Source organism: Rhinatrema bivittatum, chromosome 2, assembly GCF_901001135.1.
Source record: "Rhinatrema bivittatum chromosome 2, aRhiBiv1.1, whole genome shotgun sequence".
Classification (NCBI taxonomy): domain Eukaryota; kingdom Metazoa; phylum Chordata; class Amphibia; order Gymnophiona; family Rhinatrematidae; genus Rhinatrema; species Rhinatrema bivittatum.
The window spans coordinates 335,163,361-335,186,988 of record NC_042616.1 but is presented as its reverse complement, the minus strand read 5'-3'; the positions used below and the strand labels follow the sequence as shown (position 1 = coordinate 335,186,988).

Below are 23,628 nucleotides of genomic sequence, written 5' to 3'. Positions count from 1 at the left end.
TTCTCCACACATTGCTCTTTTTCACTTTTACTATAACACCTTGGGCCTTCCTCCTTTCTCTTATGTACAGTATCTCAAAAATATTTTGTCACTTCGCTTTACCTCTTTGCAGTCCTTTCTTCCACTTGACCTTTAGCTTTCCTGATTTATTTTTTCATTTCCTTCAGTTTCACCAGATATTCTTCTCATATGAACCACCTCATTCCCAGCTCTTCCACTGCTGGTGAGACCTTCGACCACTTCTCTTCCTCAAGGACCCAGGAACGAGACTCTTTGGGTTATTTCCCTGTGAAAGAAAACACCTCCTTTGGGAGGGAAAGCCCCTGCAGTGCCCTCTCTCTAAGGAGAGGCAGCCTGGACCATCCATTCCCATTATAGGTACCTTCAGTCTTCTCCTGCCAAGATTTTGAATTCAGCCTTTTATACTCCCATCACCTCTTAAAGGAGACATTTCCCATTATAATCCAATGAACACTCTATCAACATTTTACTTGGTACACATGCATAGTGTAATTGTACCATACATGATGCCATATAGTGGCAGTTCAATGTCATTATCCCATAGATGAGTGTCATTTCACACTCTGTCCCAGAACATCTGCAGTTTCTCTCAATATCATACGTTCCATATGCTGAACTTTGTGGTACGTGGATCTCTGTTCAACTAAACCTCTGTTCTACTGCTGTATCCTCTCAGCCCTTTCATTCCACAAAAATTAGCATCAGAACCCAAGCAGAGGTTAAGTGGTCTCCCCTTCTCAGAATCTTTTCTAAAGCACTCCATGATAAGGGCCCATTTGGGAGACCTGTCAGATACTCAAGTTATATTGAATGTTTGGCAAGATTTGTGACATTTCATAGTGTAAAAGATTACTTTGACTTCTTGCTACAGAAAAACCATCTAAGTTTAAAGAAAAAAGGCTTATTGGGGGTGATTATCTCTGAGAACATTTCTGGGATAAAGATCACCATTTATATGTGAAACAGAATCTGAACTGGTGAATAAGTGTGAACAGTGATGCATCCCCGTCACACCCTGTTTTCTTGCTGACTTGTTAAAGGTAAAAGGAACTATAGATTGATTTGTCTATGCCTAGATACTGTGCCTGTGAGGCCTGTTTTTCAAAAGCATTTCCTTGCTTAAAAATGGGTTTTACACACGTAAATGCACTTTACTTATGTAAGTGGCTTTTGAAAAATGCTACAATATATGACATTGAATTGTCCATAGGATTTAACCGTATAAGTGCACTTTACACACGTAAATTTTTTGAAAATTCACCTGTTAGTGTCTGAGGCTACGTAGGGAACATTTTTTGGAAATATTTTCTAACTAGGCCAAATCGAAGTGAATTTAACATCTTTTCAATTACTTAAATCTGAGTCCACTGGGATTCGAGAATTTCAGTGAGGTGGCTGATTCCCTTCTCTGAATAAGAGTAATTTTAGTAGGCATATAAAATGATCCATTTGCAGTCCTGTTAAGGCACACAAGAGAAGGTGCTCTAGATACAAGCTATTAAGATTTTTTTCCAAGCCTGTGGAAAAAAAAATGTGTAAGATATGGCGCAGGCTTTACACTATATTCAGCTTGCCATGCTTAGCTACTGCAGCATGTATTTTATAGTCACAAAAAATTGGATGACTAATGTTCTGGGGAGTCCAAGTGGCTGCCATTTAGTGTGGATGTACAGAGCCTCGCTCCGTGGAAGATTTTTACTAAGTGCCTAATTGCCAGGAATCTTTTCCTGAAATGCCTCACACTAAACGTAAGGCAAAAGTAAAATTAAATGTTACTTCTACGCCAAATTTGGATCACAGACAACCATGAATTGAGTCGATGTTCATCCGACCTGTGCAACAGATACCGGAGGGAGGAGCCGCAGGAGACGCCGATGTTGAGCAGACGCCGAGCTCCATGGCGGAAGGAATATCCCTCAGCCCCGGTGCGCCGACAACCCCAGAACCAGCAATGAGGATTTTCGGAGAAGGTACTGAAACATAGAAACATAGAAACATAGAAATGACGGCAGAAGAAGACCAAATGGCCCATCTAGTCATGGAGAGTCATGGAGAGAAGAACAAATGGCTTTGATAAGATCTGTAGCCCCGAGAAGAGAGGTGGATATCACACGCTCTTCAGTGAGCCCTGTTTTATGGGCTCTGAAGCTGGTGTTGCAGCTGAGGAAGAAAGGGACCCTGTGGAGCAAGGAGAAAGTGAACCAGAGGTACAAATTATTTGTCAAACACCATTGGTTAAACCTGCAACAATAACTTTAGACTCTATATGGAAAGTTTGGTATCAATGGATAAATCTATAAATACCTTGACAGGCATGTTAAAGGAAAACTTAAAGAATACTAAAAAGCTTGATTCCAAGGTAATTTTGTTGGAAAATTCAGTAAGAGAGACAGAGTTGAAAATCAAAAAGGTGGAAGAAGTTCAAAATAATGGGGCGGATTTTAAAAGCCCTGCTCGCGTAAATCCGCCCGGATTTACACGAGCAGGGCCTTGCGCGCCGGCGCGCCTATTTTCCATAGGCCTGCCAGCGCACGCAGAGCCCCGGGATTCGCGTAAGTCCCGGGGTTTTTTGTCGGGGGCGTGTCAGGGGCAGGGCCGATCGACGCGGCGTTTTGGGGGCGGGACGCGGCGTTTCGGGGGTGGGCCCAGGGGCGCGGTTTCGGCCCGGGGGCGTGGCCGCGCCATCCGGAACAGCCCCCGGGTCGCGTCTCAGCACGCTAGTGGCCCGCTGGCACGCGGGGATTTACTTCTCCCTCCGGGAGGCGTAAATCCCCAGACAAAGGTAGGGGGGGTTTAGATAGGGCCGGGGGGTGGGTTAGATAGAGGAAGGGAGGGGAAGGTGAGGGGAGGACGAAAGCGAGTTCCCTCCGAGGCCGCTCCGATTTCGGAGCGGCCTTGGAGGGAACGGAGGCAGGCTGCGCGGCTTGGCGCACGCCGGCTGCACAAAATCGGCAGCCTTGTGCGCGCCGATCCTGGATTTTAGCAGATACACGCGGCTACGCGCGTATCTACTAAAATCCAGCGTACTTTTGTTTGCGACTGGTGTGCCAACAAAAGTACGCGAACGCGCATTTTTTGTAAATCTACCCCAATCTTATTAAATCAGATACTATCTGCTTTAATAGAATGGAAAAATTGGAAAATGAAAGTAGAAGAGTTAATCTGAGAATTCTTAATTTTCCAAGGATGAAAACAGTTTCCCCAAGAGAATTGTTTAAAATTTATTTAATAAATGTATTAAAATTCCCCCCAGAAGGAATTCCTGCCATATCAAAGATATACTATATACCTAGGATTAAAGAAAAAAAAGAGGAAGTTTTGCAGCGCAACAAGAAGGATAGGAAACATCTTTAAATATTACAGCATTGCTAGATTTAACATCAGAGACGGTTATAGAAATGAGAGATACCTTGCTGGTCTCTTTTGTGTTTGTGACAGAAAGAGACTCAGTCTTAAGAATATTCCTTCGTAACCAACAACATAATTTTCACGGATACAGAATATGGATATACCCTGATGTGACAAAGAACACTCAAGAAAAAAGAAAGAAATTGCTTTCGATGAGGAATGAAGTCATATCAAGGGGGGCAAAATTTATTCTCCGTTTCCCTTGCAAATGCATTGTAATTTACCAACAGTCTAGATATATTTTCTTTGATCCTTTACAATTAAAATTGTACTTAGATTCACACTCCTGAGATGGCACCACAGGGACGTAGCGCATAAGTGAGTTATTGAATGAGTCATACTCTAAACGGGTTATTTGTTGTTAGTATATGAATATTACCTTTGAAAGCTGCTCCATTAGTCTTGGACTCCCAAGTTTCCTATTATTTTTCAGATATGAGATATAAATGTTATATTTAGATGTACTGATGTCCTTTAAATAAGGGTTATTTCTGAATTATCTGTTATTCTTGGAACAATTTGTTTCTGTAAGATTTTGTTTAAATTTCAATAAAAAAAATAAATAAAAAAAATTGGATGACTATGGTACCTTTTCATCTATGGGTAGATGAAAAGGTACCATAGTCATCCACAGTGTGTTCTGCAGAAACATGCCTGCAGTCATCTTCCATTGGTCAGTAGTTAGGGAGCACATTTCTAAGCCCTCAATTGCATGAATGCCACTGTACAGTTCTAAAGGGAAAAATGAGATGGAACAATACTATTGTTATTTCCCAATTATACTATGTGAAGGGACATCATAGTCTAGAAGGTTCTGATTTTTCTATTAGACACATTTTCTGTGTGTTTTATCCTCTGTCAGGAAATCACAAGAAGAATAGAAAAGTAGGGAACAAAACAATGCTTTATTAAGTCATATGTGAGTAAAAAAAGGGGCTTAGTTAAAGATGCCATCCATTCTGTGGTAAGTTCAAGTTTATGTCACAACCTAAACCTTATTGTTCTGTACTGTGCATTTTTAAGGGGCATAGAGTCATACTGAAGGCAGACAGGACACAGCTGCATGATAGGTGTGCAGAGGTGATAATAGAACTAGAGGATCATAGGCGAAAGCAGTCATTTCCTGGTTTCTCTCTGCAGTCTAAAATACTAGTAGTAAAGCCCGCCCAAGGACAGACAGATAATGTGAAGCATAGGAAGTGCATAATTGAAATGTGCAAAGAGTGCAGGCTGAGCTTGGGTGTACTGTATGGTGAGTGACAGATTTAGGATTTTTGGTGCCCCTAGGCACTGTTGGTGCTGTGGTCCCCTGTTATCCCCCTCTTCCCTCCCCCCAAGGTTAGACAACAGGGGGCAGTCCCTGCCTTAGATGCTGTGGCAAAAAATGTAAACATTCTGAAGCAAATTGGAAAACATTTCCATTTTTTATATTATATTGTGAAACTCGAGTAGCTTTACACTATATTTATTAGTACAATTTATATTATTTTTACTGGAAGACAGCAAATCTTCAGCTGGCCTGCTGCCATCCAGATTTCTGCTGCCCTAGGCACAGGCCTAGTGTGCCTATTGAGAAATCCACGCCTGTGTTTGGTAGTAGGGAAGGGTTTGAACAATTCAGAGAGGGGGGGAGGGGCAGAGATCGATTTTCATTAGTGGCTTGGACAATAAGGAGAGAAAGAGGAGTGGAGTTGGAGAGTACATGGAGAAAGAGGAGCGGAGCTTAATTTCCATATAGAGAAGGGGCAGGGCTAGCGAGTACAATGAAGGAAAGGGGTGGAGTTCAGTTTGTATACTGGCGCAATGCAGGTGAGGGGCATCTTTCCTCTTTATTGTAGTTAGATGATTTTCCCATGCCTTGCAATCTACTTTGAAAAAATGTCTTTACTCTGTTAGTACTATGGCTTACTGGAACTTGTACATTACATGGTGGGCAAGGCAGGTATATCACTATTGAAATTTTAGGCCCCGATATTCAGCCCCTCTTATCTGGGTAAGTGGTGGCAAATGAATATCTGGCTGAGTGGGCACCCCTTAGCTGGATAACTACTTATCCAGCTAAACAGTTAGATGGCTAAGTGGTGAGCAGGAGGGGAGCATAACAGAGAACTGATAGTTCGCTGGCTAACTTACCCCTGGATGCACTAAGCCACAATGTTTTATCCCAGGAGGGGTCCCACTATCGTGGGTGGTGTTGGCACGATAGTGGGGCCCCTCCCCTGAAAAAGCATTGTGACTGCATGATGCATTCTTTTGTCTCACGGCCACCGCAGGACAAAAGTACACGGCAAGCCCTCACCTTAAAGGGCCGTTGGCCCGAAAAAAAAAATCATGGCAAACAGGGAGGTTGAGCGCCTGTGGCATTGAAGTCTGCTAAAGATACAGCTCTGGCAAATAAGATAAGGGAAGGTTTCCAACATGCTGAGAAGACATTGGAAGTTCACATATGATAATGCTGTATTTAGCAAGCTGCTAATTATGTGCTTCTGTCACCTTATGCACAGCTACATTATGGAACCCAATGTATAATGAATTGCAGTAGTAATCAAGTAATGAGATCACAAGAGCATGAAGAAGTTTTTAAGTCTTCAACAACACCCAAGTATCAAATGGAGCAACAAATTAAGTTTATGAAGGCTTTTTTTTTTTTTTTAATAACCGCTTCTACTTGAAATCTAAATAACAAAGTGGTATCAATGCACACGCCCAGATTCTGAGCTTTTTTTAAGATTGGAAATTGGCATCAAACTGCAGGCCAAATGGAAGGTCTTTGGGTGGAAAATGTTGTAAAGGAGCCAAAAGAGTGTTCCGATTAGTGTATCAAATGCAGATGATACATCCAAGAATACCAGGAAAAAAATATTTTGCCCTCGTCAAACCCCCGCTAAAGCACATCAGTGCTAGGCAGAAGAAGGGTCTCTGTGGACATTATAGAAGCCAAATTGGAAGATGTCAAGAAGGCTTTGTTCCTCAATAAAAAGCAAGCAATGGCATTAAGACTATATCTTTGATAACTTTTACCAAAACATGAGATGGGATGATGGTTGTTAAAATCTGCAGGGTCTAGACTTTCCTTTATCAAGATCAGTCACACAGAAGCTTCTTTAAGAGAGATTGGTAGATGACCTTTGGTCAAAGAAACATTTATTAGCTTGTCAATGAAGTTGCCAATATCCTCTCTCGGCACCTTCATTACCACAGTAAAGCAAATATTCATAGAATAGTGAATATCATTTAAATTAGCGATAACCTGTACAATCTCTGCAGGCTAAAAAATTATGCCCATTTCTGATTATCATTAAAGGGGTCGCATCCAATACCATGTGCGTTAGAAAACTTAGATGTGATATTTGATACCATATTACTTTGTCATCCTTTCGCAATTCATAGCTGAACCCACCAAACATTTATTCCCAGTAGGGACAACTGAACATTTTACTATATGAAATAGCTCATATGGCTGATTAGTTGTACTGCAGATTTCAGAGGAGAAATAATCCTTCTTTGTAGAATCATTTGCAACCGTATAAGTTTCTAAACAGAGACAATATGCCTCCATAGGATCAGGAGATTTCACCTTTTTCCAGAATCTGTTGGCCTTCTTGAGCCAGTGCTTGATTGCCCTAAGCACCTCAGTAAATGGATGGGCATTTCTACTTCGACACACTGAAAACCCTTTAATTGGAGCAATATTTATTTATTTAAATTCTTTTAATATACCGATGCTCAAGACCAGGTCTTATCGTACCGGTTTACAATAAACTAGGTGGTAAACCATTTAAACCAGTAAAAACATTGAGAGCGAAAGTTACATTACAACAGGGAATGTACAACAAGGCTTTTGAAGAGAAGTAAAAGGAAAGATTAACAATTTCTAATTGGAGAGCAGCGCATGTAAGCAGAAGCAGTTGCGAACATGGTAAAAATATATACAATGAATACTATATTTGCAGTGAAGTCAATAAGCAATAGAATCCAAAGCTTTATTGAGTGATATATACCACTCATTTATAGCCGTTGCAGTATCAGATACCGTAACTCTATTCAAACGATGTAACCAAATGTCATTAAGCTTGTCCACTTCAATATGTCCATTGCCCATGTTTAAAATACTTAACATCTTTGGCCCTAGAATCAGAAGTGGCACCAGGGATTTCAACCTGCATTGAAATAAAAAAAATGGCCTGACTATAACATTTCAGCACAATTATTAAAAAAAAAAAAAAAAAAAAAAGGATCAAGCTGTGGCCAGTCATCTTGAGGAAGACGAGGTCAAGAGTTTGACCCAATCTGTGAGACACCTGATGAATCATTTGAACCCAACTTAAAGCTCTCATGGAACTTTTTAAAAATCCTCACAGTTGATAGATAATGGAAGAACATCAAGATGCAGGTTAAAACCTCCAAGCACCGTGACATTCTTTACATCAAACCTTAAAGCAACCAAAACTTCCATAGAAGTTGCAGTAATAAGAATTCCAAAAATGAGGACAGTAAACTAAATATATTCCTCAATGGAATGAGGAAAAGAACAACATCGCAAAGTGAGAAATTAAATCAGCAGCAGTTGGGGATCATATGTATTGATTTTTGCACAAGAATCATCAACCACCGACCTCTCCTATTCACCCATGGTTTAGAGAAAAATACTGTAATCAAAAAGATATGACTGATTAACCAAAAAATTCTCCGTTTCTGAAAACCAAGATTCAGTAATATAAAAAAAATCTAGCTGCTTATCCTTAAAAAAAAAAAAAAAAGTAATAACTGGATACTTTACATATTGACTGTCTATTGATCAAATTTGCAGAGAGCCATGCAGTGACTGAAGGAGATCTTCCAGATTGGTGCAGCCTGAAATTCGGTTGGGTCAGGGCCCGGGTGGCCCATCCTGTTCTGATGCCAGTGCCATATACTATAGGGGCATTCCCAAGAGCAAGGAGAGAGTGGGAAACTCAACAACATGTGCAGTTTTGTGTAACCAAAACTACACAAGTTGTTTCAGATGGAAAAATTATGCCAAGAGAAGGCAGGCTCAAATCTTTGTGGGCAATTGTTCTGGGCCTAATAATCAAAGCAAAACTACCCACATAGCTTTGCATTGATTATTGGGGCAAATGCCATGGGTTAGAAGAAGCTGTGTTGTTTGCACCAACATGGGTAGTTTGACTATTTCCCCCTAAAAAGAGAAGACCTAGATGCAAGATCAAAGGGGAAAGCAAGAGATCCAAGAAACAGGCAACTTGATATTGTTGAGCAGTATATAGATGATATGATGCTGCACGGCACACTGCCTTGGTCAGCTCTTGTATCTGATTTGGTAGTATATAAGAAATGTATGAAATGAAATTAAATAGTTGCTGCTGTAAAATACAGTTGTAAAATTTGAATTTTAAAAGATTTATACTGAGTGGGGCTCACTGCACATTGAGATCTTTCTGCAGACCCACCCAGCTCACTGTGTACAGTACTAAGCAATTTTCCCAGAGAAACAAAATAGGTGAAACTTTTAGACCATTGGGCTGTCTTCCTGTGCCTCCTGCCTAATTCCTCTGGAGCTGAGACTCCAAGCCATGTGTGTCTGTGACAATGACTGCTTGGCGAGGCTCCACAGCTGAGATGTTCTGTTTTGTTTTTTTTTTTCATATTTCAGTTTACAATTTACTTTTAAGTTGAAAAGCAATCATAGGTATTCTGTGTGGTTCATCCTGAGAGAGAGAGAGAGAGAGAGCTGTATGGTGCCTGCATGAGCACTGCTGGGAGGCTGGAGGCTGGGGGATCAGATGGCTGGAGTGGTCAGAGACTGGGGGTCCATGGCTGGGGTGTTTGACACTGGGGATCAGAGCTATTTAGGGGGAGGGGGAGATTTGAGGTTTGATGCTGGGGGAGGGTTCCAAGGTTCTGGGCAGGGGGAGTATGGATCTCTAAGCTGGAGGGTCAGAGGCTGGAGGTCCAAGGCAGGTTAGGGGGGAAGGTATTGGATTCATGGACCCTTGAGCCAGCTGGGACAGATGATGATGCACCGTGGGAAGGCCCACAGTGGAGGTCGAAGCCGGGAGGTGGTACAGGGCAGGAGACCAGAGAGATCTTCTTCACTGGAAACCCAAGGTCCTCCCAGGAGGAGCCCGTGAGGACCCGAGCCGCTTGGACTTAGGCGAGACCCCCTGGACAGTGCAGAACCAGATACCAGAGGAAGAGAAGAGTCGGATGCCAGTGGACAAACCGGTCAGAAGCCAGTGGACGAAGAGCAGCAACTAGCAACCTCTGGGAGCAGAGAGAACCTCGTTGTAAGGCAAGTAGTAGATCTAGATGCAGGGTTTAAATACCCTGAGAGCATCTGACGTCACCCCAGGCTATGCTGTTCCTTCTCTCGCTGGCCCCTTTAAATGTTGAGCCTTTGTGCGTGCGCGACTAGGGGCAGGGCCAGCCTTGGAGCATTGGCGGTGTCTCCCTCGAGGAGAGAGCGCCTCGAGCAGGAGCCAGGCAGACCTGTACAGGCTGCAAATACACCGCAGTGGCCCGGACCGTCCCCGAGGTAGGTGGAGGGACCAGGGCACAGCCCAGGACTGCAACGGAAGGTCTAAGGCTGGAGGTCTAAAGCTGTGGGCTGGCTAGAATGAGTGGGAAGTCAAGGTTCACTGGGGTGGAGGTCAGAGGGTCCAGGCTGGCTGGCTGAGGGGAGGCTGGGGGTGAGGTTGACCTGGCTGGCTGGGGGGAAGTTGAAAGTGGGTTGACATGGCTGGCTGGGGGAAGGAGGCATGGGGACTGGCTTGCTGGCTGGCAGTGGAGCTTGGCTGATTTGCTTGGCTCCTCCAACCAAAAAAGGCATTCCACTGTCCCTGGTATGTGGATGTAAGTGTATGTATTGTTGAACAATGTACCTACAGGGTGGGTTATATTCAAAAAGCCGATTTCTTCTGACAAAACACTGCCTTTGATTATTGCCCTCCCTTTGACCCTACTGTATTTTATTTCTTAGATTTAGGGTCTTTTTAAAAAAAATCAAGTTATGCACATCCCCCTTTCTTTTAAAAGTTTCTCTTTGAGTCATGTTTTCAACTGTTCATGCTGCTCCCATGCTTGAGTTATATCAGGGAAATACCCTTATGAGGCTGTTGTAAGGATCAGCACAGCAGTCTCTGGTCGATTCAGACTCCGAGTGTGGGAGTAGCTGGGTAACTGGAGAAGCTTTCACAAACTTCAGATACTAATATCCTCTAGGAGGTACATAACAGAACACACGAGAGGAGGACTGAACTGATGTGCTTGCCGACTGAATTATTGCAAACATGTTTGATAGCGCAGCTGCTTTCAAGTTGAAGGGAGCAGAAGGAAGATGAAAATGCCTTTATAGATAAGAGGGATTCCACAAGTAACAATATCAACCTGACTTCCCTCTTTAGGGATTGCCTCTGTATAATTATTATTTTTTTTGATTTATTGTGGAAGCTTGGATGGTTTGCAGCAACCTACAGATCTCTGAAGTTATCTTATGTTCTGCTGTGCATTGTATATTTGCATGTGAGAGTAAAGAACTCTCTTATTCCCATCCTCTGAAAATAAGATCAGCTCGCTGATAAATTTGTAGCCACATTCAGTGCCTGTGGCCCTGATGGGCTTTTGAAGAAGGAATCTTTCAGCACTTGCCTGGTGTAAATTATTTCACTGTTCATTCCTCTGCTGTGGGACTCACAAGAAACAGGGAAAATGTCAGATTACGGATGCAACGCTTATAGGATCACAGGGAGGACCAGAGATCTCTCTGCCCAGGAAACGCAGCTCATTTCACATGCAATAGTGAGGCTGATGTCTGATACTAAACCTCAGTATTTATTTTATTTGACAAGTGAGGTGAGATTTAAACGAGCAAACTAAATCCCAGGGAATTCGTAAGCAATGATCCCATGTGGATGGTGGGGCACTGATTGACAGCAGTTCATTGCCTTAAAGAGTTATTCATTTCAGGCTTACTGTGAGTCAATCACTGAACATTAATAACATTACAGATATTTCCTTTATAAACAAAGATATATGTTCCCCAAACTAAAGATGTTTCATTCTTCCTGTGCTGATGAACAAGAAGTCTGAACATTTGAGTTGCTTTAGCAAACCGCTCGTGAAAGGAATTCTGTTTTAATTCACTTTGCTTTATTTTTTTTCTTTTCTTTTCTTTTCAGGAGCTGGTGGTTATGGGGGCCCCAGGGTCTTATTACTGGACCGGCACGGTCAAAGTCTTAAACCTCACCGATAATATGTATTTCAAACTGAATGACGAAGCTGTTATAGCCCGGCGCTATACGTACCTAGGCAAGTAGCACCATCATCGGGCAGCTTTATGAGAAAACGAAAATAGTGATCCTCCTGCCGCTTGCAGCTGCAGTTCTGTATATGCAGTAGTCTAAGGCTTGGGCCAGCTCTATCTGATGCCGCTTAAATTATTGTTAGAAGCCTCCTGGATGAGGCCTGGAATGTTGGGAGGAAAATCCCGAGTGGCTGACTCCAGAACATCTTGTTTTTGTCACTGGTTAGTTATCTCACTGGTAGGGGCCTCTGAGGTAAACAGGAGCTGCTTGTTGTGACAGCTCTGAAACAGTTTGGAAAATACAACAGTGATTTATTTTTTTTTTTAGGTTCACTTTAATTCCAGTTTCCAGCCACTGGTAATGATAAGCTCCAGGGTCAGGCACTTCCTGTGGTTAATGCCCTGGTAGGATAAGGGTCCTTTGATTTTTTATTTTTTTTTGTCTCTGCCCCTTAACTTCTCATCCCTGAGCATTAACTCTCTGGAAATATCTTCCTTATTGGTCATTATTACAATATTAGTGTATTTGTCTTCATTTTTGGTTCAGAATCAAGACTTGCCATTATAAGCGTGCAGTTATGAATGTTTTAGGGAAACGTGCCTCAAGAGATTTCACTTTACTGATTAACTTTACCGTAATTAAGATGATAAAAGCAATATTTATATAGTTTTCTCAATGTCACTACTGTGGGAGACAAATCTGCAGGGGCTTAAACACCCTGTCAGAACGGCCTACAGTATAGCTTTCAGCACAAGAAGGCGTTTTTCTCCAACAACTGGCACTGTTTGTTGGTCAAGAAACCAGCCTTCCTTGACTTCCATGTTCTACCAACAGTCGATAACTATTTAATTATATTCAGCTTATAGCGTAAGACGAATGCATTTGTGCTGATGTACAAAGGAAAAAGTAACAGGGTCCCATCTTACTGAAAGTAATTTTGATAATCAAGGACTGCTGTGTTACTAAGAGTTCACAGATAACAGTTTAGAGGTTTCTCACCTTACCTGCCGAGCGAAGGTGGTGTTCAGTGAATGCCCGATTGAAGTTTGGACTCTTTCTTGATCTTGATCATGAATAGTCAGATGATTGCTGGCTTGAAACCAGGTGGGTTATAGGTGGGATTAATTCAGGAAGGGGCAACTTTAATGGGCAACATTTCAGGGAATGAGGCCTCTTAAGCATCTATATAAATTTGTCTGTAAGCAGAAAGACTTCTGTAGGCATCCCTGCCATCATAATCCTCAAAGGTAGGATTTAACTGAGGAAAGGGATCAAGTTATCTAATTAGGAAAAGTTCCAAGAAATCAGCACAAATATCTCTAACTTGCACGCATTCTGCAACCCATTGAAATGTGTCCTTAATGCAGCACTGAATATCAAACAAGTGTAGCTCCTGTCCTGTTTTGGGCCTGGGCAGGGGGGGGGGTTACATGGGGAGGGCCACAGACCGTGCAAGGGCCTATGACTGTCCTCAGGGTTCCCATTCAGAGGGAAAACCTACCAGTTTTCAAGGCCTTTAGGGTACACTCACTCACAGGGGCTCTTCTTGCAGACCAGCCAGACACCCCAATCATCACGCTTCACTTCCAAGTTAAAAGTCTTTACTAAAGAAAAAACTGGCGGCAAAACACAAAATCCAGAATTTTGCACTTAGGGTAATGCACCAATACTGCAATAAAACTTCCACAGTAACAAAGCAAAAATCACACACTCTTTCCCAACTGTCCCTCAAACAGGTTAGCTCTTCAGGAAAGGTATCCTCTTCCTCCCCGGGCCCTCCCAGTACCTGTTTGGTGGCTCTAATCCTTCCCCCTGCAATCTTTTCCTCTTTCTCTGGTCTCTCAGTGGGGTCGTAGACTGATGGTAGAGGAAGCAGTCCTTGACTCTAATGTCCTTCCTAGGAAGGCTGTCCTTTCCCTGGCACCTCCTAGTACACCAGTCCACCACACTCTGCAGGAACCACCTTCTCTCTCTCTCTCTCTCTCTCTCTCTCTCTGGATTCCCAGGCTCTCCACTCTGGGGAATTCTTCTCCATCTGGTTTTAAGTGCCAGCAACGCAGGAAACTTTATTTCACCTCTGACCAGGAGTAAAGTTTCCTGCATTAACAAAACCCGGGTTAGGCAAGCAGAACATACCAAGGGAAGTACTGCTTAATGCCCTCATTTGCATGGGATTTCCATGCAAAAGTGCTAAGTATAACTCCCATCTTAGAACGCTCCTTGCTGCATTGGCAGTAAGGTTTAAGTTCACAAAATGTAAAAGCTGTGCATGTGGCTGAACACGCTTTTCTGCATTGCTCTGACAGTTATGTTCTCATGAACTGTTGCAGTCCTGCCCGCGAGGAGCGTGGGCAGGCTCCTTACCTTCTGCGGCCAGTCGGGCCGCTGACGCTGTCCTCTTCGTGGCGGGTGTGCCGCCGTCGCCAGGCTCCTTCCCAGCTGCCTCCAGCCCTGCGCGGCAGGGTCGGGCCACTGGGAACCCTCCCATGTGGCCGGGACAGCTGCTGCCGCTCCTGCTCTTCCCCGATGCGATGCACTCGATGCCGGGGCCTTCAGCCAGCAGGGAGGCCGTGCCTGCTGGTACCTGCTACAGTCCGGGTCCTCGCCCGGCAGGGAGGCTGTCCCTGCATCTTCTACAGCTGCCTGCTCATCCTGCAGCCTTCCTTCTCTTCCTGCTCTGTCTTCTTCGTGGCTGAAGCCGCTCCAGCAGCCTGCCCTTCATCCAGCTTCAGGGCAGGGCTGCCCCGCTTCTGCCTTGCTTCCTCGGCCTTCCACGTGGCTGAGGACGCCACCAGCTTCCAGCTTTCTCTTCATCCAGCTTTCCTTAGGCGCGGGCACGAGCCTCTCATCTGTTTTTCAAGGGCCAGCCAGGTGTGGCCCTCTGCTGACTCCTCCCTGGGCGTTGTCCTCTTCAGCCCTACAAAAGAGCTCAGCAGCCATTCCAGCTTTGCATTCGCAAGGAGTTGGTCACTCCTGGGATCCTGCTGTCCTTTGCTCCAAGAGTCGTCCTTGTTCCAGCACTTCTTCAAGGTCCTGTGTTTCCTGCTCTTTGTTGGAGCTCCTCGTCTTGTCTTATTGTCTACGTTCCACTCCTGATGTTCACCTGCTGTTCCAGATGTCCGTGTTCCAGCCCTAAGGTCTGTCTCCCGATCCAGTATCTGTGTTCCAGTCCAGATGTTTTTCCTGATGTCCGTGACCCAGCTCTGATATTGCTTCTCCTGATCCTGAAGTCCGTGATCCTGTCTTGCTCTCCTGAACCCCTGATTCCTTGTTCCTGAGTCTTCTGTACGATTGGTACCTCGCGGCAAGCCATGTCGTGGTCCGCGACCAGCCCCACGGGCGGGCTGAGTAGGGCGCTTCATGAGGCTAGCCTAGTATCTCTTTCCTGAGTCTTCTGAAAGCCTAGTACCTCATTCCTGAGTCTTCTGAAAGCCTAGTACCTCATTCCTGAGTCTTCTGAAAGCCTAGTACCTTGTTCCTGAGTCTTCGTCTGTGCCTGAGTCTACGTCATCCCTGAAGTCTCGTCTGTGCTTCCAAGCACCTCGTCCTCGTCTGTATCTCCATGTTCCAGTCTTCACTGCCCTGGCCTCCTTCCGGCCTGCCACTTCTTGCCGTACCCTGCGGCAGGTCCGAAAGGGCTTGGAATGGTCGGAGGACTGTTCATAAGACCATCATTGCGTTGTTGATCTTCCGAAGTGTGCAGGTCCGGAGGAGGGTCAGTATCTCCAGTCTTCAGTCCAGCCTTGCTCCTGTCCAGCCCATGCTCAGGCATGCCTCGCCTACCGCGGCACCTCTTTGGAGTTCCTCTGGGGTCGAGCCGTGGCCCAAGAACACACATCTCTTCGTAAGCGGAACCTCTCTCCTAGCGCTCCATAACATGAACACTGCCACCTCACCCCCAGGTGAACTAAGCAGGTTGATCTAGCCCTGATTTCACCCTATTGCATGCATGGAAATGTAGTTCTGATTTTCTTACGGAAATCAATGGGGAAAATTAGCCACTGAAATTCATGCATGCAATGGAGCGAAACTGGGAGTCGATCAGCCTGTTCATCCGACCTAGGGTGAGGTAGCAACCCTAATGGCAAAGTCTTACTGAAAATTAGATGCTAAGCACCCCTCAATGCTGGATAACTTTATAAATTATAGTGCAAAGGGTACATTCCTTTGTCTACTACACAAACCCCTCCACATCTTTGAAAAATGAATTAGTACTAATGCACAACAAAAAAAATCCATCAATGCTTAATGAACTGCATTTCAGTTACCTATCCTCCTTGTAGATGCACATTTCTTTTTTCCTCCTGTTCACTTGGGCTGTGGAAGGGAATGCTCTCTGCATCTGCTTAGAGCGTAGATGATTGTATGGTAACAAACAATACCAGCCATGGTCTCCACCAGAGTTCCTCTCTGTTCACAGCCTTCCTCATGCACTTGCACTACAAAGGACTCAGACCCACCACAGAAGGAACTTCTACAAAAAAATCACCAAAGAGAGTTCTAATAAACTGAGAGTATGTTTTGTTAAAAGGCTGTCATTCACCTCTTTCTTATCTCTATATTTTTTTTCCGTCTTAATTGGGGATCCTGCAAGGAAATACAAAAAAAATAATAATAATGTAAGGATGCAGTCTAGTTTATGCTACTGCGGAACAATTAAGAGAAGTCTACATAACTTGTCTCCATCACCTGCTGGAGAATAGATGTGAATTATAGAGATTGCTGCACAGAGCAGACACCGTCGCCCTGTAATTCAGCAGCTATAGAGGAGCAATTTAAACATAGAATACCTTACAAGGGAAGATAAAGCCAGCACTGTCCTTAGCATGGCGCCTTTGCACCTACTCAAAGCCATTTTTCACGGACGGTGGTAAACAGAGCTGCCCATTTCAGTTTTACGTCTCCCGAAGCAGAACCGCTGAAAACCTCTGGTAATGACCTGTCCTCTGTTAAAAGCTCTGAAAACATTGTCTTTTCCTGTCTTTGAGACGCCTGTTATTTAAACTTGGTATAAAGTGTTAAAAGCATCTACTTTTCCTTCCCAAAGCAGAAGAGTGATTAGCACTCGGAAGAATCCGTGTCGTGATGCTTACCAGCAAGGTTTCTGTCTGCTTACATTTTTTTTTTTTTTTTGCTTCATACCTTCTACAGAACCAGTCATTCAGTTTCCCCTCAAATGAGTTAAAAGAGCGTTGCAGTTCAGTGGGTTTCGAAACTCAACGTGGAAATGCATTTCAAAATCATTGGAGGGAAAACTAAATGAGGGCAGTGCTGCATATTCGTTTGGCATCTTAATCCTTTGGGTAAGGCGACTTTGCACCCGCCAGGTATATCGTTTTCCCTCCACACTTTCAGCCCTTCTGCTTTTTTTATTTTATTTTTTTCACTCTTCGATTCCACGCTAGGAGAACAACTGAATCCTTACTGTCATTCCCTGTTAATACATTTCTGCAAAGTTCCTGTTGAACGCACAAAGCTGTCTGCTCCCTTTCCCCTGACACCAGGTCATCCCACCCCCAAATGAACTGCGCTAACTCGATGGCTGACCACTTTCCCATATTGTGCCCTTCTGTGACCCCTCTGTTTCCCCTCCCCTCCTTTTCTCTGCGCAGGATATGCAGTGACAGCAGGACATTTCTCCCAAGCCACCACCATTGACGTCGTGGGAGGAGCCCCTCAGGATGGAGGCATCGGAAAGGTGTGTTATCCCCCCTTCCAAGCCATAGGGATGAGGTAACTGAAGATCTCCCTAGCACCTCCAGCACTCTTTTTGGTCAAGGCTTTTAATCCTTTTGGAATACTCATGCTGCATGAAAAAAAAAAGATTTTTTTTTTAAATTTTTTGGATGGGGGAGGGGTGGGATGGATCTTGGCAGTAGAGGCAGCAGAATGCTTTTTTGGTTGAGGGGGGCAAAGCCAAACAAGCTCTTCTCCATCCCTTACTTCCCTCTCTTCTCTGTTGCTCCCCATTAATCTCTTTCTACCTTACCCTCTCCCTCTCTCCCCCACCAATCTCCTTCTTTTTCCTAAATATGGCTGATGATGGTTGCTGCCTGCTGTACAGTGACTGACACTTTCCCCACCTCCTCCACAAGAGCAATGAACACTGCCTCTGCATCAATCCCAGCCGACCTGGGGAGGTGAAGAACCAAACCAGGATCTGAACTCTGATCCCTCCTCTTGGCAGTGCACAGCAGAGCTACTGGGCCAGTCGTGTGTGTGTGTGTGGGCTTGTAATAATGTTACTTTGTGGTTTTGTGCCAACATGTCTAGAGTGAAAGAAGAACTTCATGCTCATTGTCCAAAAGTAACCTCCTCCCCAGCCTCCCTGTCAAAAATGATAAAATGAACTGCAATGTGGCCCAGCTTTTCTGACAGATGGGTTCTCTGCTGCTGCTGGAAGTCAGACACAGAGGGCTTTGCGAGATCATTAATGGTTGCCTCGTCAAAAGGAAACTTCCAGCAGCAGTGAAGATCCCTCTTCAAGAGGAGAGAGTTTATGCGCTGTTTGGATTCAAAGTGCATGTTCAGCAGGCGGAAGGGGGATGCTGCCGCCTGGAAGATTTGACTGTGCTCAGGCCAGAGGTAATCTCTAGGTAGATCCCGATTACTCTAAGCAATCTGGGCATTGTGACATGTGTTGGACATTTCAGTCCACCAAAGGAGTCGCGGATCATCAGGTGGTAGGCTCTTGAATATAGTTTCAGCGGGCTATTTAGTTTGGATCGATCCATCTCTGTTTAAAGCAGCAATAAATATTTACTTTTGACTGTGCACCCTATGTTTTCCATAAATCTTGAGCTTATAAGGGGGCACCTATGGCCAGATTGAATGCATTAGGAGCATTTGATGACAGGGCAGTTGAATATGTTATGAATTGTGTCATAACAGGTGGACAGTGCGTGTAAATATTTCTTGTCCTGTAATCCAGGCTTTGTGATTTCTGATTATTGATTTTTGTTTTTCAATTAAAGAAGCAGCCCAGCATAGCTCCCTCTCTTGGACCTGCGCTGCGTGTAGAGAGGGAAGTGGTCTGTGTCTGACTTTTGTCCCGATTTACAGTGAATCCCTTCTGACCTTTGCAGTGGTTCACAGCAGGCCAATTACCTCCTCACGCCAGGATGCAAAACATGACCGGGGATGGAATCGGGCAGCAGCCTGACGTGTAGGAACCAGCTTGGGAAGAGCAGCGCGACTGCGGGGTGTGCATCTGGCCTCATTTGTGCTCTTACGTCCTTATCACGACAGGCAGAAAGGAAACAAAGCTCTTTAAGCTTCCCCACAAAAATCACATGAGTTCCTGGTTAAAAGCAGGAAAAAGTGACTTCAGATGCCTTTTTTTTTTTTTTTTTTTATAATTGTGATAGCTCGAGTTAGTAACGCTCACCATTCCTGTGCCACATGTTTGACATTTTCCTTTTTTATGGACTTTTTTTAAAGTAATCGTACAAGAAGGCAAAATAATAATGGAGTCGAAGGATTAACTGTACAGTGGGAAGCCAGTTCTGCATGCAGAGCTTGTGTAGCGCATTGACTGCCATGCATGAGACTTAGTCTTCATTAGAACATTTGAACCAAGGTTTCCATAGCTTTAAAAATTTCAACTTGCCCGCCACTTTTTTTTTTTTCCAGTGGCAGTGCTGTCATCCTGTTAATGCACTCCTTTTTTTTTTAACCAGGGTAATAATTACTCCCAAAAGTGAAGACTGGCATTTTCCTAAACATGTGCTTTTGCAACGGTTATGCCCGATGGTCGCAGACGGCTGCGACCACTAATGCTCACCTCTTTCTTTGCTGCATTGACACCGTTGGGGAGAGTGGCGTCCTCCGCCAGCTACCGCCGACCTGCCTGGCGTCCCCGGGACGGCGTGGGCGCTGCCGACCACCATCTTGCCTTCGGGATTACTTAGGCACATGCATGGGCCAGTCTTAAGCACGTCATGGCGGGAACCTCGGGGGCGTCCCCTCCGGATGACGTCTTCACTCCACGATACTTAAGCCGGCTGGCCCTGCCTACTGACGACTTGGCAACGAGTTCCCTCATTGCTGAATCCGCTTCACTCGCTACGGACTTCCCGTTCCAGTTCCTGCACATTTGGCGTGAGACACTCTGGGTACCCACTCCTCGGGGGCCCTTCCTCGTCTCTGGCTATCCGCTCCTCGGAGGGCCTTCTGCCTTGAACTGCTGCCTATCCCCGTTCCCAGGGGCCTCTGCTGGAACATACGTCAATGTGAGTACCTTGACTCTACGGACCACTACTGTGCCATCTCTAGTGTGAATTCTTCTCCGGTGTACCCCGCACTGTGGACCTCTACTGGGAAACCCTCACCGGTGTACCCCGCGCTGTGGACCTCTACTGGGAAACCCTCACCGGTGTACCCCGCGCTGTGGACCTCTACTGGGAAACCCTCACCGGTGTACCCCGCGCTGTGGGCCACTACCGTACCATCTCTAAGTGAGGAAACCGCTTCGATGTACCCTGCGCTGCAGGCCGCTATCGAATCATCGCTAAAGTGGAACCTCATCAGTGTACCCCGCTCTGTGGACCATTGTGGGATCTCCATTACTGAGGTATCCCCTCAGTAATGGAGAGTACTGAGGGGATACCCCGCTCCTTGGGCAGTGCCCCTCTCTCTCTGTCTCTATTCCACAGCTGTCTCTGACGTCGGCTGAGTCCTCGCCTCCCGGCGGTGAGGCTCACAAGGCTCCTCCCTGTGGGCGGTACCATCTCTCACCTCAGCCCAGGGTCCACATACCTACAAATCCTAACAGCAACATCCTAGACGACAGATTTCAGGAGAAGGGGGGGGGGGGGGGCAAGGGGGTACAAGAAAATCACAACCCTTGGGTGAATTTTCAAAAGGCATAAAATCGGGTTCTATGTGTGTCAATAGCTTTGAAAACTCACTCTTAAATAATCCATCAGGACTATGATAGATTCTGAATTAAAAAGCAAGGAGGCTTAGGCATGTCCTACTAGCAACAGTTTTTGTGGCTGCTGCCGCCACCTCTAGTCATCTCTTCTCCAAGGGTTGTACCCCCATCTAATTCCCATCTCTCTTTTTCCATCTGTCGTGCAACATTTATGATGGTTTTCAGTAACAGGGCGACCAGTTTTGACTCGCGTCCCAGAGTATTTCGCTGCTCGTCATTTTTCTTTCCCTTTTAGGAAAGACAGAGGTTTTGAGTCAGAGTGCAGCTGCTTAATCAGTACATAGAGCCAAAACAACTGCCCCTTGGGGCCCTATGCACTTAAAGCTCCTGCTAAAAAAGTTTTAGCATGTGCGAGGTAAATTTTGCAGCTGCACAGTAACTTGCAATGTACTGCATATTTTTTCCCTGCCTGCTAAAAAGGGCTGAAAGGGCCGGTTTGCCTGGATTTCAAACTGACCCGCCTCCCGCAAGATCGAGGGACCATGATCCCTGCACGCCCCAAAAACAAAGGGGCCTCCGTGCTACAGTTTCCCTTCCACTCTCCTAATACAAGAACGAAGGGGCTTGGTAGCTTGGATCACAGCCCCGACGCCACCACCACCACTGAACGAGTGACCAAATGCCACGGCAGGTCCAATGCACTTTCCTTTCCTACCCCGTCACACCAGAAGTAGGGGCTCCCACACCCACCAAATCTGAGGGGCTCGGGTTCTCAGTTCACCCCGCCCCCCGAGACACAAAATTAGTGGCCTCTGTGCCCTGATTGCTGGGCTCCTTCCCTTCGGTACCTTCCCCCGTTCTTGTCCCTTCCAATGAGGGCTGTGAATAAGATCGGGGCAGGATTCAGCATACGGCCTCCCACCCCACTCCCGATGGCTTGCAGCTTGCCACCAGCTGATCTGCAGTCCTGTTTTATCCCCACTTGTGCACGGTTTGTGAGTTAGAAGTAGATCTGCAGCCGTTAGAGTCGCAGTGCTTTGGTTCTGCTGTGACCACCACAGGTAAAAGAACCTGACGATACCCCCTCGGCTGCCGCTGACGCCTCTCTTTCTTCCTTTTTTCTCCTGTTAGTGCATGCAAGGTAACAAAGTGCTAGTTTTCCATTCCAAGTGCTGGCTACTGAAATCTGTCTGCACATGCACTGCTCTCATAGCTTTTACTCTCTGTCCATCATTTTCAATCCTCCATCTTCCCAAGTTTGTCTTGCAGCCCCTTTATTGCCCACTGTTTTACCCTGCTACCTTCCCTGTTTTACCCCTTCATCAAACCATCTGTTTTCCCTCTATTTCTACTTCCCTTCCTCACCCTTCTGGCTGTCTCGCCTCCTGCTCTCTCTCTCTCCCTGGTGGTTCACCTCTCTTCCTTCCACACAAACTGCCTTCCCACCTCTTCTGCCTCTTGTCTTTTCCCACCTCTCCACCCTCTTTGCCCTCTATCCCTGCCTCATTCCCCTCCCCCCTTTCCGCTCCTGCTTCTGTCTCTTCCCTCTGGGACAAGCCCCGCCCCCTACCGCAACCTCTTCTTATTTCCTCTGCCTTCCTGCCAGCTCCACAGTCATTTTTGAACCTCGTAGTCTGGAAGTGCCCTCAATGATCTTACGATGATGACCAGTGGGAAGTGACGGTCTGCAAAGTTCGAACCGCACTCTGGAGCTGGCAAGAATACAAATAGACAGAGAAAGGAGGAGAGCTGAAGGGACTGCGGTGAGGAATTCCTGCCTTTCTGCAATTCTGGGGAAGGGGGGAGAGTTGGCAGGTAGAAATGACAGGGATAGGCCTCTTCTTCTCTTATCTGGGGGAGGAGAGGAGATGTTGAGAGGCCTTGGGTGGCAGGTGGGATTGGATGTGCTGGCAGCAGTTACCATTGCTGCTTTTCTGTAGCTGGCAGAGTTTGCAACTTCTTTCTCCTGCATTTTATAAAATCCCTTGGTGCCCGAAATGTAATGATGTATGCGTGTGTGCCAGAGGATGCATAGGCTTTGAGGTGTCTGTACGCAATATATCCATGCCACCAGTGGTTTGTAAAATCTTTCCCTAGCTGAAATCCTAGTGAAATGTGGTTGGAGTTCAGTCAGGCTATGTGTTAGGTACAACATGCAGTGAATCTAATATCTTGAAGTACATTATCCATATGACCCTCGACGGAGACTGCAACTTTAACCTTATTTTTCTGATTTCTGTTGTTTAAAGGTTTATATTTTCAGAACTGACAGGAGATCTGGGTCTTTAATAAAGATTTTTCAGGCTTCAGGTAAAAAGGTGAGCCATCAGTACCAATTTTTTTTTTGTGCAGTGAAGTTGTTGTGGTGATACGTCATGCTATGTACAGTATTAATGCTATTTCTGTCAGAATTTTTCTCCTTAAGTTCTGTCACTGCTGAAGGTGACGGCTAGAAGGCAGATGGTGTTGGGTCCCCGCATTCTTTAGCCTTTGGAAAGCAAATCAGATCTTTACCTTGCTTTATCCTTGACCACCCTGGATTGTGGATGTGTAGATGATTTCTCCTTCCATTAGGTCAACCCAAGCTGACTGCAGAAAGATGCATTTCAGAAAAGGCTGTTTGCATCCCTGTTTTATTCCTGCTAGAGAACTTTAGAGAGCAGGAAAAAAGAGAATTTAATGCAGAAGAAAAGAAACCCCTCCTCTGTCCCATCCATTTCCCCAGATGACTAAAGTATACCTAGAGATACCAAGAAATATCTGCAGGAGAAGCAGGGTCTGGCAGCAGCAAGGTGCCTTGAACGCAAGGTGCTATGCTCATTTTCTTGCCCCTTGAGGCCTCTGTTGGGCTTCTGCGATCTAATTTTATTTTTGGTACGTTACAGTGGTCATCCATTTCTAGTGTTCTTCTAGTGACAGAAAAGTCTACGGAGCGTGCAAGACCATGAGCACTAGGCTTTTTCTTTTGCAGAGCCATAATTGTGCTGTATGGTGTGCAGTTTATTAATCCTTTGAAACCCC

At 45.3% G+C, this 23,628-nt stretch overlaps 1 protein-coding gene across 1 annotated transcript in view; it reads left to right on the top strand.

Annotated features, from left to right (window-relative positions):
* Nucleotides 1–23,628, top strand: part of ITGA9 (integrin subunit alpha 9) — an 855,720-nt gene that overhangs the window by 132,161 nt on the left and 699,931 nt on the right. The window contains exons 6-8 of the mRNA XM_029589807.1: nt 11,607–11,736; nt 17,345–17,430; nt 22,857–22,925. Of these exons, the coding sequence (XP_029445667.1) occupies nt 11,607–11,736; nt 17,345–17,430; nt 22,857–22,925 (285 nt within the window). The remainder of the gene's footprint in view (nt 1–11,606; nt 11,737–17,344; nt 17,431–22,856; nt 22,926–23,628) is intronic.